Source organism: Macaca nemestrina, chromosome 2 (assembly GCF_043159975.1).
Source record: "Macaca nemestrina isolate mMacNem1 chromosome 2, mMacNem.hap1, whole genome shotgun sequence".
In the NCBI taxonomy this organism is placed as follows: domain Eukaryota; kingdom Metazoa; phylum Chordata; class Mammalia; order Primates; family Cercopithecidae; genus Macaca; species Macaca nemestrina.
The window spans coordinates 152,431,422-152,447,534 of NC_092126.1; the positions used below are offsets into that span (position 1 = coordinate 152,431,422).

Consider the following 16,113-nt stretch of genomic DNA (forward strand, 5'->3'; position numbering starts at 1 on the left):
CTTCAAGAGCTCAGGGAGGGGCCGGGTGTGGTGGCTCAAGCCTGTAAACCCAGCACTTTGGGAGGCCGAGACGGGCGGATCACGAGGTCAGGAGATCGAGACCATCCTGGCTAACACGGCAAAACCCTGTCTCTACTAAAAATACAAAAAAAAACTAGCTGGACGAGGTGGCGGGCGCCTGTAGTCCCAGCTACTCGGGAGGCTGAGGCAGGAGAATGGCATAAACCCGGGAGGCGGAGCTTGCAGTGAGCTGAGATCCGGCCACTGTGACCAGCCCAGCCTGGGAAGAACGTCTGCCCTGGGCCAGTCAGCTGTGGCTGGGGAGGGTCAGGGGGTCATGTGTTGATGTGGCCCCAGGGGCATGTCTGGAGCCATTCCCTGAGCCTGGGGACTGAGCACGGCAGCCTGCTGCCCTAGGATGGCTCTAGTCTACTGCAGATATACAGTTTCATAACCCCAGCAACTCAGACATTTTGGGGTTAAGTCAGCCACGAATACAAGAAGGTGTTTCTTCTTTCTTTGTTGTCACAATGTCAGGATAATTTTGGTTACAGGTGATAGAAAGTACAATTTCAGCAAAAAAGTCATGGAACTAAAAAAGTACAGGATGTAGCTTCAGGCATGGCTATATCCAGGGCCTCTGCAGACGCCATCCGGACCGGGTCTCCGTCTCTTGCTCTGCTGTTCTCTGTGTTCCATACTCCCAGGCAGGCTCTGCCATGTGGTGGTTAGGTGCCCCAGCAGCTCCAGGCTCAGAAGCTCTGGAGCAAGGCAGCCCCCTCCCAGGAGCATCAGCATGGGCCGTGTGACTGGGTTGTGTGACTGTTCTGACCTGTCACCGTGGATGGGGCAGGGAGACCTCTCATTGGCCATCCAGCAGTCCGCCTAGCCTGAAGTGTGAGAGGGGGTTCCCCAGAGGAAAAAGATGTGATGAGACCCATTGGGCAGATGAAAGCATTGCTGCTCAGAGGGTCACATGCTCCGAGGTGCCCAGCAACCTAGTGGCAGGGCTGGGTTCAAATTTGAGCTCCAATCTCTGGGAGTCCAGAGCGTGGTCCTGCTGGCTGTCTCTCTTGGCTTTGGCAGCAGGGGCTGACTACCTTGGAGGCCTCCAGGGCTCTTGAGCCTGACGGTTATACCACAGACTGGGCCAGACACCGCTGTTGGTTACACACCGGCCGCCTCACTGGCAGCCCTGAGAAATTCCTAAATTTCAGGGCCGTGCAACTAAATTGGGCACAGCAAAGGCCTGAGGGAGTCACAGAGGAGACTGGGCTGCCCCCTCCCCTGGCTGCTGCCTCCTTCCAGATGCTGTGGTGACCGAGGGAGCCTGGGTCTGCCGTAGGCCGGCCCCGCCTGCCTGTCTGCATAGGCTGTCTGTCTCTGGCTGTCTGCTTGACTTTCGGTCTGTGCTTCTCTCCATCTCTCTGTCTTGCTCTCTTTCTTTCTCCCTGATGGATCTCTTACCTTGTCTCTGTCAGTCTCTGTGTCTCTTTCTGCCTGTCTCTTGCTGGCCCCACTCCCCCTACCTGGCCACCCAAGTCTAGGATCTCTGCCCTTTGTGAGACTAAAAGGCAGACGCAGGAGTGAAAGTGCTTCTGTATGGAAGGTGGACACGCACCTTGGTGGTTTAAGTCACTTAGCCAGTGACTAGCTAGGTGACTTCGGGGAAGCCTTTGTTTCTGAAGGCCCTTCTGGGATAAATGTTTGTGATACCACATTCATAACTCATGCCATCCTCTGTGCCAGCCCTGTGCTAGGGCCATACGGATTAATTAATCTACCCCTCTCCACTTACCCACCCATCCATATACCCACACACCCATCCGTTCACTCACCCACCCATCCACCCACCCACCCACCCACCCACTTTTTTAGCCATCCATCCATCCACCCACCCATCCATCTACCTACATACCCCACCCTCAGGGCTTGGCCTTAAAGCATGGGGTGGGATTTGGGTGTTCAGGTTCTAGGAGAGTTTCAGGAGAGAGGGCATCGCAGGTTGAGCTAATGATAAGAGAAAGATGGGGGGTTGGGAACCAGAGAGCGTTTTCCAGTTTAGCAGGGGTTGGGTGTGTGGAAGACAACAGAGGGGAATGGGTTAGGAAAGCTAGGTGGGGTTAGATGGTGAAGGGCTTTGAATGTCTCCGTTAGGAGCTTTTTCTTTATCTTTGGGCCACAGATCTTCAGCCAGGGGTCTGTGAGTGGACTCCAGGGAGTCTATGAAACTCCCTCACACAGCAGTTTTAGGTATGTGCCCATGTGTCTATTAAGGCTTTTGGTTGCAAGGGACAGAAAACCTGGTCCAAGTTAGCTTAATCAAGAGTAGTTCAGATCATTGTGAAGTTCAGCTTTTCAGTTAGCTTCAGGCACAGCTGGATCCAGGTGCCGGGCAGTGATCCCTATAACCCTGTTTCTCTTTGTTGGATTTCTTGGCTTTTATGTGTTTTATGAGCAGGTGCCAGCCTCTGACGGTCTCCACTTGATGACAAGATGGCTTCAGGTACCCTTGATGTTAAATCATCTTTAATACAGTAGGAAAGAGAGAAGCCATTTGCCCAGTGTTTCACCTGAGGTGGGTCTTATAGGCTGTAATTGTGCTGGTGTCCATCTCTGAGTTAGGCACTGTTTCGAGGGGGAATGGGAAGTGCTGATTGGAGCTCCAGCAGGGTGATGGGGGCACAGAATGAAATCTAGGGGCTGTTCTTGGAAAGAGGCTGAATATGTGCCAGGTGGTCAGAAACCACCCGGCGTCGCTGCAGAGCTTGGTTCATTATGGGCCTTTTTTTGGTGGAGCTGGGTGTGTGTTATCCATAGCTTTTTTCACTTTCTCTGGCGGGCCAGAGCTGATAGAGAACCATTCAGGGTTTGGAGCAGGGATGAGAGGTGATGAGCGGTCCCTGGAGGCAGGATCTCGGTCCAGGGGCAGACCACGTGGAGGATGCCTGGGGATCTTAGGACTCCCCCCACCCCAGGAGGGGCAAGGGTGTGCCTCCTTTTAGGGTCGGGTGGAGGGTGTGTGGAGCGCCAGGTGGGGAGGGCGGTGAGCTCAGCCTTGGCCGTGGGCAGCCTCATTTCTCATCGCTCCCACCCTGGGAGCGTTTCCTCTTTGCAGAGGAGTAACTTGTGGGGAAGGAAAATACCAGCTCTCTTCAATGCCAAAAGCAACATTTTCTTTTCTCAAAGGTTGATTAAAAGTCACGGACATTAATCTTTGTAATTTTTCACCTGCTTATGTTGGTAATGAGATTAGTGATTGTGTATGTAGGGTCAGCTCTTACCTAAAATTGAAGGAGCTTTTTATTCATTTCTTGTTTTTTCTTGTTTTAGGGAGGAGAGGGAAGGGAGGAGAGAAAACCCTGGCTGTTCCACTTGAAGGATTATTTTTCCCAGGGTTCTCATGAGCTCACCCTGTTGAAGGAAGGCCCCAGTAACCAGTGAGCGTGTGAGGAGCACGGGACACCTGGCACCCTAAGCCCCACCTGCGGCCCACGGCTTGGTCTGTACTTCACATGCAGGGCTTGCCCTGGACCTGCCGTCTCCCTCCTCCTCCTTGGGGGTCTCACACCACCCATCCAGCCTCACCTGCTCAACAGAAAGGACCACAGACCTCTCCTCATCCTCCTGGCCCGGTAGCCCTTTCCTCGCAGCCAAGCTTCTGGTCTTTTTGTACATCATGCTATTATTAAGACATTTGCCCATGAGGAAATGAAGGCAACTGTAGTTTTCAAGATTGAAGCCAACTTGATTACTTTGCTTTGATAATTTGTGAATTTCAAATCACTCCCCTTCTTTCCGTTTCTCCTGCCAATACCTTCTCTGGCTTTTGTTTCCTTTTTCTGGATTACTGCAATGGTACTTTTTAATTTTTTTTAAAAAATTTCTCTATCTTTTAGTTATGGGGTTTTGCTCTGTCACCCAGACTGGAGTGCAGTGGTGTGATTATAGCTCAATGCAGCCTCCAACTCCTGGGCTCAAGTAATCCTCCCACCTCAGCCTCCCAGCTAGCTAGATACAAAGTTTCTTTGAAGGGGAAGAAAACACACACATACAAAAGAGTACCTAAAAGTCAGTATAGGGTGGTAGAGGAAATTCTTGGATAACCACCACCTGGGCAGAGCAAGAGGACACTGCCTGCCCCCATAGGTCCTCCGATTTCCCTTACTGGCCGCTAGACTTTGAGGGTGACAACTCCTGCTTGACTTTCTAGTTCTGGTTCCTACATTTGCAGTCCCTGAATGATATAGCTAAGATTTTACCAGGTTTTGTACTTTATATGACTGGAATCTGTCTCAGATTTCTCAAAAGGGGTGTCTACAGTTTGTTCTTCAATTCCCAGTGTGCTGTGACCTAGTGGTGGCCCTGCCACTCTGTTGGGACAACATCCACTAAATGTACCAGATGTTTTGCCAAGGTCCCTGGGCCCTGGATGCAGTGACTGACTGAATGCCCCCTCCTTGGCATCTCTTTTTCCTTGATGTGCATGTCCCCCTCCCTAACCTCTATCATTTTTCTTTGCGCTGCTCGCTTCCCAGCGACCACTCTCTTCCTTGTTCGCTGCGTGCCAGCTGCAGTGTGTCAGGCTGGCTCCTGCCTCAGGGCATTTGCACATACTGTTAGTGCTGCTTGGAATACCGTTCCCCAGATCTTTGCATGGCCACCACATTTTTACATGATACCACCAAGTAGGTGTTGGCTGAAATGTTGCCTCCGAGGCCTCCTCGTTTGACCATTATTGCCAAAGGAGCATGCAGTCTGTCTCTGTCGCAACGGCCTCATTTCTTCCCCCCATCAGAATGTTGGCTGCATGCGGGTAGGACTTTCTCTCGTCTTGTTCACTGCCATATCCCAGCATCTGCAGTGGGCTGGCCGGTAGCAACTGTTTGATGAATAGCTGCAAACTAAAGGACTCTAGCTCTACTTTCTCGGCCAGACAGACCTGTTCAAATCCCCACAGCTTTTACGATTTATGTGGCCTTGGACAGATCATTTACTCTGTCTGGGCCTCAGTTTCCTCATTTGTAGGTGTTAAATGGTTAAGGAAAATAAATATCCCTGGAAACTCGCAGTCCAGTGATTGGCATTGTGTTGGCACTGAGGAAGTGATAGTTAGACACGAACTTGATTAACTGCTAAAATTCCTGCTTAATGCTTTGTGCCAAGAACAAGTTTATTTTTCCCTAGTGAACTAGATGACTTCCTCTTATCAGAGAAGGAGCACCAGGTCACCCTCTAATTTCCCTTTTGGCCTTGGCTGCCAGGAAGCATACTGCTAAGGGGAGGTCTCAGGAGCAGCCCTTATTTCCTGTCCATCTTCAGTGCAGTTCTTCTTCCTTTTCTTCTCCCTATTCTTTCTTTATTTACGTTTGGCTCTGCAGTGCATGTGTGTGATTATTGTCTTTTATTTTGGTAAAATATATGTAACATGAAGTTTACTTTTTTTTTTTTTTCTGATGGAGTCTTGCTCTGTTGCCCAGGCTGGAGTACAGTGGAGCGATCTTGGCTCACAGCAACCTCCACCTCCTGGGTTCAAGCAATTCTCATGACTCAGCCTCCCGAGTAGCTGGAATTATAGGTACATGCCACCACACTTGGCTAGTTTTTGTATTTTTAGTAGAGACGGGGTTTTACCATGTTGGCCAGGATGGCCTCGATCTCCTGACCTTGTGATCTGCCCACCTTGGCCTCCCAAAGTGCTGGAATTGCAGGCTGTGCCTGGCTGAAATTTACCATTTTAACCTTTTTAAGTGCACAGCTCAGTGGCATTATGGAAATTCACATTGTTGTGCAACCATTACCACTATCTATTTGCAGAACTTTTTCATTATCCTGAACAGAAACTCTGTTCTCATTAAGCAGAAACTCCTCCTGCTTCCCACCTCCAGTCCCTGGACCCACCATTCTACTTTCTGTCTCTGAATTTGATGACTGGAATCACACAGGATTTGTCCTTTGGTATCTGGCTTATTCACCTAGCATGGTGTCCTCAGGGTTCATCTGTGTTGCAGCGTGGGTCAGAATGCCCCTCCTGTTAAGGCTGATAGTGTTCCATTGTATGGAATATTTTGTTTATCCATCCATCCATTGATGGTCACTTGGGTTGATCCGTGTCACTCGAGTATATCATGAATAACAGTGTAGTGAACTTGGATGTGCCAATATTATTTTAAAAAAAATTACTTTCTGGGCCTCAGGTGGTCTCAGGCCCACTTATAAATTAAGGGTAGATTTTTGGACAGTTTCTAGGACCAGGCTGTCTTGCCTGCCTCTGCCTAGTGTGTGTCTGTGTGTCTGTGTGTCTGTGTGTCTGTGCTCAGTAAACTCCATGGCCACTGTGGGTGCCCACCCAGGTCTCTCACCTGGTGGTGCACGTGTCTCCCAGTGGCCACAGGTGCTGGCTGCTGATGGCTCACACCTGTGCCTTCTCCAGCCACCTGCCCTTTGCTGGCAGGTGTCACTTCCCCATGAGGTGCCTGGGAGGTCACTCTCCATGGTCTTTGGCCAGTGACTGACATGCCTCTGAGTGGGATGAGACCGGGGCGCCCCCCACACTGCATGGCTTCTCGTGGGTCTCTGGACTCCAGCTGAGATGCAGCCTTGCCCAGCTCCCCCTGGCTCTGCCTGCTTTCCTTTGCCCTTCTCCTGAGAGCTCTCCCCCGACAGAACATGCCCTCAAGCGTCCCTGCCTCGGACTCTGCTTCTGCGGAGCCCAGTCTAAGACAGGGTGCAGCTCACATATCCCTCTGAGCACTGTGGGTCTTGCATTACTGTGGGTGTTGGGTTGGACTCTGACGCAGCTGACCTACTGAGGCTGACTACACCATGTGGCTAGGGGTGGTCTCCTTGGAAGAGGGCGAGAACTCCCAGCATCTACCACATACAGAAGAGGAAGGTCCTAATCTAGGAAACCAAGCTATTCTGGAGGCGACCCTGGGGCGGGATGGTTGGAGGGGCAGGAGCTCCCACCTCATCCAGGCCTCTCTCCTCCTGGTGTGGTCAAGAGACGCTCTGGCCTTGGAGTGTTCAGGCTGGTAGAGATGACCCAGGGAGCCCAATGATGCCAGTGGGAAGGGAGTGTGGATCCCAATTAGTCCAGGGAAGCCCTGTTGCTGGGCCCCACAGCTTCATTGTCAGATGTCCTGACATTAGTTATCATCTTGAATTAATTATCAGTGGATAATATTGGCAGCTAATTTAAAAAGCACCGTGTGGGCCCCACAAACGCATCTGTGTGTGGACAGGCTGGGGGTCTGGTTTGTGCCTGCTCTCTGCTTGGACTTGGGCCCGGGGGCAGCTGTGTGGGCGGAGCCAGTGGGCCAGGTGGTACTGATTCCGGGTTTCTTTGTCACTGTCTTGTCTGTGAGTGTGTTGTGTGTTTATTTCCCTGCTGTCATCCTCAGCTGTTTGCAAGTCCCAGTCTTTTGATATAGCTGCTTATTAGTTTTTAAAAGAGATCCCCTGCAAATATTTAAAAAATTTTAAAGCCATACCGGCACCAACCTGAGACTTCGTTCTTATCTATAGTTGCCTGATCAAATGGAGGTTGCCCAGTTAAGTTGGAATTTCAGATAAGTGACGGATGTATCCTAAATACTGTACAGGACATCTTTAAATGCTAGACAGTTTTCTAGCATTTCTCTGAAATGCCTGTGCACATCCCAGATCTGTATTTGCTGGATCTCATCAGAGCCAGAAGGGTCAGAACTGGAGGCGAGAAGACCTTTCCTTCCTGATCCAGTGTCATATCCTGTGGCCTGTGTAGCCACTAAGGTGGGACCCCACTTTCCACAGTGGCGGCACTGGAGATGTCCCCCCCAGTTGGCCTTGACCTTCCATTGTCCTTGCCAGCCCAGAGAGGTTTCATCTGGGGCCTGCTGTGGATGAATGTGGAGGTTAATTTATCTAAGGAAGCAGTGTCGCTTTACTATAGGATGTGTGTTTGTTTTTGTGGTAGGTTGGGGCCCTTCCCTGGATAGCAGAGTGAAGAGCTTGTGGCCAGGTGAGAGAGGCAGCTGGGGCCTGAGCCACATCCTGAGGCACTTCTGCCTCTGATGTGCCAGAGCCCTCCCTCCCCATTCTGACTGCACCAGGTGCCTTGTGGGGACGGGGCAGGTCTCCAGGGGGCTCACACTGTGTGCTGAGTCACCTGTCCCTGCTGGACACTCCCTGGGGAAGACCCTGGCTGAATGTCTCCCCGCTCCCACACTGCCCTGTGCACGTTCAAGTGATGGCCCTGAGTACGTCACCCCAGGTGTGAACCCTGCTGCCACTTTAGAATACCCTGGTCCCCCAACCCACAGCAGGGATTTGATCAACAAAGACCAAAGCTGTGGTAGCCCCACCCACCGCTGGTCCTGTCTGGAGCCTGCTCTGTGTCTCCACTCCAGCAGCAAAGCCTTGCTCACAGTGCTGGATGCACTCCCAGATGCTAAGTGCTGAGTGCCACTTCATAGTAGCTTGACATCCTCATTGTCACCTAAATGCCCATTGTCGTTTTGGCTCTTCCTATGAAGAATGGGCTGCCAAATACAGAGGAATGGCTAGGCGCATTCCTCTGTATTTGTGATCCCAGCTTGTGATCACACGCTTGTGATCCCAGCACTCTGGGAGAGGAGACAGGGCGATTGCTTGAGCCTAGGAGTTTGAGACTAGCCTGGGCGGCAGAGCAAGATCCTGTTTCCTGCCTATTTTTTAATGCCATGATTTATATTACACACATGATGATATGTAAAGCATTCATCTTTTAAAAATGCCAACAGTTGCCAACCCTCACCCCTCCTAGGGGTACAGCCTGAGGCCAGCCTGGACAGTGACTGGCCTGGTGTCCTCCACCTGCCAACCTTTCCGGTCCCCAGATGGCAGCCCGGTGACCACCAGGGCCATGTGGACCCGGTACAGCCTTCTCTGAGTCGCACACTGGGCGTCAGAAGCACAGGGTCATGGAGTGCATGTGCTGAATTCTCCCATGAGTACTACCTTGCAGAGAGGTTGCTCCAGGTGACACTTCGGCCGGTGGCATAAGAATGATAATAACACCACTCTGCTAGTGTTTGCCTTCCTGATGGGTGCAAGGGAGAGACTGCAGTGGTTTTACTTTGCATCTTGCTGGTTTCTGCGTCCCCACCCGGGAGGGCTGGCTTGCTGTAGTGTGACTGCCTGGCAGGCCACCACATTCTGTCCCAGGGGCTTTGTTTGCTGGCCGGGCTCTGACTGCTGGGACTGCCCCCCACTGGGAGGTCAGGCCTCCTTCCCCACCCCATCTCCAGGGGTTTCTCTTTTCACGTTGGTGAGGGGTGGGGGCTGTCTGCAGAGGCTGGGGCTGTGAGTAAACTCAGTTGGAGCTCCCAGGAGGGGCATGTTTGATTCTGTGACCCTGCAGTGTAGAGACTGTGCCCTCCTACTTCTCTCTTGTACGAGTGTCCCCAGCCCTGCTTGCTTATTTCCGGTGATAGGGAGCTCCCTCCTGCCCAGCAGCCTGGTCTGTCCCTGCCCTGGAGGGAGCGTTCTCCACTTGAAGCTGACATCTGCCATCTCTTCCATGCCCCCACCTCCCGCCCCACACATACACGCTCCATTGGGAACAACTGTGGAGGTGTGAGGACAGTGGGGTCTGCTTTTCTCCCAGGTGAGCCACCCCACGTGGGCCACTCCCTCTCCACACATCCCAGATAGTCCTTTCCCCTCCTGAGTGGACAACCTTCAGGCAGCACCAGGGTACTCTGAGCTGCATGCATTTGGGGGGCCCAGACGACATGGGGAACCTGGGAGCTCACACCCCATGTGATATCTCAGGGTGGCCAGAGCTCTGTGGCTTGAAACAGGAGTTGGAAACCTGAATTTTTATGTGAACGTTTTCAATTTATGCATGCTGGTAACCAATTTAAAATGAGAAACCCACTATGTGGGCCAAACACAATGCACTTGTGGGCCAGAGAATGCTGGTGGGCCCCCGACCATGACCTGAGGTGTGGTGGAACATGTTCACTGTGTGGATGCAGAACCAGGGCTCACGGAGGGCAAGGGCCATGCCTAGGGTTGCGCAGTAGATGTGGAGAATGTAGAGTCAGGCTTGGGCCTGATGTTCTTTATGATTGCCCTGGGCCTGGAGTGGGGAGATGGGCAAGCCTGAGGTTTGGGATTGCTTGAGCATGGACAGAATGTGATGCCGGGCACCCAGGAGGCCGAGGGGCCAGGCCACCCTGGGGGCTGTGCCAGTGAGCAGAGCAAGGGGACAGACTTGGTGGACCAGGTGGTGGGGCAGGGTGGGCTGGGCAGGAAGTTCCTCTGGAAGAAGTTCTAGGACAGCCCTGTGTCCTGTGGCCAGGGTACTGTCCTCTCAGGACGCAATGTTCATACCTAGGTGTGTGATGCACTGGAAGGCAGGAGGGCAGGGAGCTTGGGTCTCAGTTCACCAAAGATTTCCTTTTGTTTTGAGACGGGGTCTCTGTTGTCCAGGATGGAGTGCAGTGGCACGATCTCGACTCACTGTAAGCTCCACCTCCGGGGTTCAAGCAGTTCTTCTGCCTCAGCCTCCCGAGTTGCTGGGATTACAGGTGTGTGCCATCATGCCTAGCTAATTTTTATATTTCTGGTAGAGATTGGGTTTCACCATGTTGACCAGGTGTCGAACTCCTGACCTCAAGTGGTCCACCTGTCTTGGCCTCCCAAGTGCTGGGATTACAGGCGTGAGCCACCTCGCCTGGCCAAAGATTTTCTTTCCTAAAAGGCACTGTCAGCTGGCACGGTGGCTCATGCCTGTAATCCCAGCACTGTAGGAAGCTGAGGTGGGAGGATCACTTGAAGTCAAGAGTTCAAGACCAACCTGGGCAACACAGTGAGACCCCTGTTAAAGAAAAAAATTAGCTGGGTGTAGTGGCGTGTACCTGTAGTTCCACCTACTCAGAAGGCTGAGGTGGGAAGATGGCTTGAGCTCGGGAGGTTGAGGCTGCAATGAGCTATGATCACACAACTGTGCTCTAGCCTGGACAACAGAGTGAGACCCTGCCTCTAAAAACAAACACAGAAAGGAACTGTTGAGAGTGGACCTGAGGACCTCTCCCTTGCAGTCTGGAGGGCCCTTGCTTTTGCTGACTGGGATTAAAGGCCCTGATTCTCCCAGGGGCCCACTCCTAATGTCAGTGGCTTTACAGAGTCCTCCAGTCTCCTGAGGTGGCATCTCAGTGTGAGGGCAGGGGCGTCAGCCCTCAAGGCCCCAAAGGCTCTGTGGTACTCCCCTGGCCCTGAACCTGGTCTGGGCATGGGCTTCTATCTCCCCGCCCGTCCATGGACCTCCACCGCAGCCTTCCCTGCCTCAGTCACACAGCTCCCTCTTCCAGGCGCTCCTGGACTTCTCTCTTCTGTCCACTGCATCCTATCCATCAGCAAATCCTGTGGGTCCTACCTTCAGAATAGATCCCCTGTGCCACTGACTCCTGCTGTCTTCGCTCACTGCCCTGGGCGCTCTCACCTGCTCCCTGCTGGCTCCCCTGCAGTAGGCAGCTGGGTGGGTCCCTTGCACTGGAGAGTCCCAGGCTCTAGCACTTGCAGGCACACCCAGAGGCCCTCACAGCAGGCCGAGCGGCCCTCTCTGTCCCTCACCTGCCTGCTGCTGGTCTGGCCTCAACCCCTTGGCCCTGCCATTCCCTGCCTGACGCCCTCCTCAGAGAAGCCCTCCTCTTCCACCAGGCTGACGCAGGCTCCCCTGACACTGCCACGGACACTGCCGCGTCTCCTTGATTCCCTTCGTTTATTTCATCATGGGGCTTGTGCCTGCCTGGCGTTCAGTTCTCTACAGATCTGCTCTTGGGTTTATTATCTGCCCCTCCACCTCTGAGGGTGTCAGTGCTGGGAGGATGCTGGGAACCTGTCTTGCTGGCTGATAAACCCCCAGTTCCTAGAGGGGCTGGGCACAGAGGAGGTGTTCCTTCAGAGATGGGGCCAGCCTGGGGACCACTGCTGTGGCGATGAGCCCCATTGTCCCTCTGTCACTGCCCTGTGGGGCTGGGCTTTAGGCTAGGAGTCGGAGAAGGAGCTCTTGCCTGTGACTTTGGGGAGCAAGCTGTCTAGAAGAGGCAGGCATGGCCACTGGGTCACAAGTGGAGCTACAGGCACCAGGGACTTGGGCCAGGGTGGAGGAGGGAGGAGGCATGAGGATTGGTGAAAAGGTGGCATTTGAGTGGCTTGTGCAAGATGAGAGAAGAGATCCCTTGGGGAAGTTCAGGCCTAAGGGCCCATGGGAGGGTCAGGTTGGGATGGCTCCTGTAGGGCCTTGAATGCCAGGCTCAGCTGGGAATCCAGACCTTTCCTTGCTGACCATGGGAAACTGGGGCAGGCTGTGGGGCTGTGGCACGTTGGGGCCAGCTGCCATCAGACCAGACTGGGTTCCCTGGGAAAGGGGAGGAGTGGAGTCAGGGTGGGCAGAGAGGTGGCGGGGCTGTTCCAGTGCAGACCGGAGGTGAGGCTGGAGCGGAGACAGGGCCTAGAGACGGAAGGAAGGGTAGAGACCGTGGGGAGGGAGTGGAGATGGATTGCGGGGAGAATGGACATGACTGGGGGAGTTGGTGGGGTGTTAGGGACAGCAAGGCATCAGGATGCATTTGCCAGTGCTACTGGGGAGGGGGACAGGAGCATCCCCTGGGGCTAAGCCTGCAGTCCCGGGGGTCTCACAGGGGTGTTCCTGAGTCCTAGGGTCTGCGGGCTGGGGCTATAGTGGGGGTCTCGTTCTTGCCCAGCATTTCCCACTGACCATATTTTCTGGCCAGCAGCTGTGGTTCGTGGCTGGGGACTGAGTCAGGGATCTGGGCAGGGATTGGTCGGGTGTGTGCATGGGACTGTGTGTGTGAGGCTGCCCAGGGTGTGTACTGGCACACGGGCATGCTGTGGGTGAGACAGTGTGTGTGTCTGCGTGGAGGGTTTTGGGGCATGTTGCTTAATGTGCCCTGGTGAGTGCGACCGAGTGGGTGTGGGGCTGTGCATGCGTGTGTGTGTGGGCATGAGGACTCACTCAGAGGGTCTGCCTCAGAATGCAGGTGAGGGTGGAGGGTTGAGTGGCCCAGCAAACACACGTAGGGCTGTCAGCAACTCCAGGTCAACACCTGTGGCAGCCAGTGACTGCATACTCATTTGTCTGTGATCTGCCCCACGTGTGGCAGAGCCTGTGTGTGGGGGGGAGGCAGTCCTTAGTGTGCTCCTGGGGATGAGGGCATGCGTGTGAGGTGGCTGAGGCTGGGCCCCCTGCCCATGTGTGTGCCGGTGTGCACTCTGTGTGCGCACACCCAGTACTGACAGGCTTCCTTTCCGATTCCCCCAGGGTCTTGCAGGAGAGGGGACCGTCCTGGGCTGGCCTGGACCATGGTGCTGCTCTGGGAGCCTGCAGGAGCCTGGCTTGCACTAGGCCTGGCCCTGGCCCTGGGCCCCAGCGTGGCCGCAGCTGCCCCTCGGCAGGACTGCACGGGCGTGGAGTGCCCGCCGCTGGAGAACTGCATTGAGGAGGCGCTGGAGCCGGGTGCCTGCTGCGCCACGTGTGTGCAGCAGGGCTGTGCCTGCGAGGGCTACCAGTACTACGACTGCCTGCAGGGTGGCTTCGTGCGTGGTCGCGTGCCTGCCGGTCAGTCCTATTTTGTGGACTTTGGCAGCACTGAATGCACCTGCCCACCAGGCGGCGGCAAGATCAGCTGCCAGTTCATGCTGTGCCCGGAGCTGCCGCCCAACTGCATCGAGGCTGTAGTGGTGGCTGACAGCTGCCCACAGTGCGGCCAGGTGGGCTGCATCCACGCGGGCCGCAAGTATGCAGCTGGCCACACTGTTCACCTGCCGCCCTGCCGGGCCTGCCACTGCCCTGACGCCGGCGGAGAGCTCATCTGCTACCAGCTCCCTGGTTGCCACGGGAACTTCTCAGATGCCGAGGAGGGTGACCCCGAGCGACACTACGAAGACCCCTACAGCTATGACCAGGAGGTGGCTGAGGTGGAAGCAGCAGCAGCCCTGGGGGGTGAGGTCCAGGCGGGTGCAGTCCAGGCAGGTGCAGGGGGCCCCCCAGCTGCTCTGGGAGGCGGGAGTCAGCCACTGTCCACCATCCAGGCACCCCCCTGGCCAGCTGCCCTCCCCAGGCCGACAGCAGCCGCTGCCCTGGGTCCCCCAGCTCCAGTGCAGGCCAAAGCTAGGAGAGTGACCGAGGACAGTGAGGAAGAAGAAGAGGAGGAGGAGGAGAGAGAGGAAATGGCTGTCACCGAGCAGCTGGCAGCAGGTGGCCACAGGGGGCTGGATGGGCTGCCCACTACAGCCCCAGCTGGACCCAGTCTTCCCATCCAGGAGGAGAGGGCAGAAGCCGGGGCAAGGCCCGAAGAGAACCTTATCCCGGATGCCCAAGCCACGTCCCGCAGCAGTGGGCTGGAAGGCATGACGCCTGCACCGGGCCCGGGCAAAGCCGCTCTCATCCCGACTCAGGCCATGCCTGGTTCTCCCAGGGACCCAGTCAAGCCCAGCCCCCACACCATCCTGTCCACACCACTGCCTGATGCAGCCTGGATCCCACCCACCCGGGAAGTGCCCAGGAAACCGCAAGTTCTGCCCCATTCCCACGTGGAGGAGGACATAGACCCCAACTCTGTCCATTCTGTCCCCAGAAGCAGCCCTGAAGGTAAGACCCTGTCCTGGTTCCTTCAGGGCACTTTGTGTGGGAAGGGCAGCCTCGGGCTCTGGCCACTGCCCCAGGTCTCTGCCTGGGACTGGGCATGCTGGATCTGTGGGGCCAGGCCTAGGGCGGCCAGCCTAGGCCCTTGATGTGGGCAGGAGGCTGTGAGAGTGCACCTTCTCCCAGGCCCAGCTCTTGGGATGGGGTGGTGGGTGGGAGTGGGGTTCCTGTTGTGGGAGGTGCTGGGCCCTCTGGTAGGGCTGTGGTTGTGGTCAAGGGTCCAGAAGGTGCACATCTTCAGAGCTGGGCGCCCTGAGAAGGGTTCCTGCCTCAGCCCGGTAGGCCCCCGCGTGCCCTGGCAGGAAATGTGAAGGGCGGTCTCAGCTGCCCTGGTGGCTGGCCTGTGACCTAGGAGCCTAGCATGGCCACCTCTGCCAATTTTTCAACAAATGTCAGCCAGAAAGCTGAATTTTATGTGACGTCTTCCCATTTCTAAGTGTCTGCAACAAATTCTAACCTCATAAGTATGTGTTGTAGAAGGAAGTGAACTCGTGGACAGAGGCAAGGTGGGTGGGCCATTTGAGCAGGGCCGCTGGCCGTGCTGGGCCAGTGGAGTTGGTGGGGCCACACCAGCTGTACCCTCACTCCATGGAGGCCCCTCTCCAAGCTGGGCAGGCAGCTTCCCGTCAGTCCTTCCAGCAGCACCGAGTGCTTACAACCATGTACGCTGTTTCACCAGCGAGGCAACTGGGGTTTGCGGTGGTGCTGGAGGCTCAGGTCACACAACCAGTGAGCAGTGGTCCTGGAAGGCCCTGGAGCCTGACCGTATATCCTATATCCTCCAAGCCACGTGACACAGAGTTCAACACACTCCATTGGGCACATCAGAGCAGGCAGCCAGGACCAGGGCACCCAGGCTTCAGATGGGGACCGGCCCGAGGCTGTGCAGAGGCTGGTAGGCAGCCCAGGCCTCTTCCTGCCTGTCCATGCCTGCTCCCAGCAGGTCCTCCGTAGCCCAGCACAGTCAGACACCCCATTAGAAGACCCCATGGGCTGTGGTGAGGAGGGGAAGGGTCCGCTGAGCCTACCTAAGAGCCATCCTCAAAGGGCTCTGCTGCTAAACAGGGGCCACAGCCCCCATGAGGCTGACCCCTTCCTGCTCACTTTAGGAGCCTTGAACTTCTGCAGGGGATGATTCTGTCGCATCAGCTGGGGGCTTGCAGATCCGGAAACCTGGTCTAGCTTCCATGGGACCCTGGGGTGATGCTCCTAAGACCCCACCCATGTTTGAAACCCCTGCGGGCCCACACTGGAGAGGAGAGGCTTCAGGAGTCCTCTAGCAAACAGGTTAATCTGGGCAGATAACCCTGTGCTGCCACAGCCTGGGCAATCTGGGGGCTTCACAGACCCGTGGACATTGGAAAGGCCCAGCGTTCCCTCAGTGTGAGACGGGACAGCTCCGCACCTGGAGGGAGCGC

General features: G+C 55.3%; 1 protein-coding gene across 4 annotated transcripts in view; it reads left to right on the plus strand.

Moving 5' to 3' along the window:
* Positions 1 to 16,113, plus strand: part of LOC105477743 (fibulin 2) — a 91,998-nt gene that overhangs the window by 11,874 nt on the left and 64,011 nt on the right. For all 4 annotated transcript variants that reach the window (XM_071092245.1, XM_011734441.2, XM_011734443.2 and 1 more), the window contains one exon: positions 13,313 to 14,641. In XM_071092245.1, coding sequence (XP_070948346.1) covers positions 13,313 to 14,641 — 1,329 coding nt within the window. Of the gene's footprint in view, positions 1 to 13,312; positions 14,642 to 16,113 lie in introns of those variants that run through there.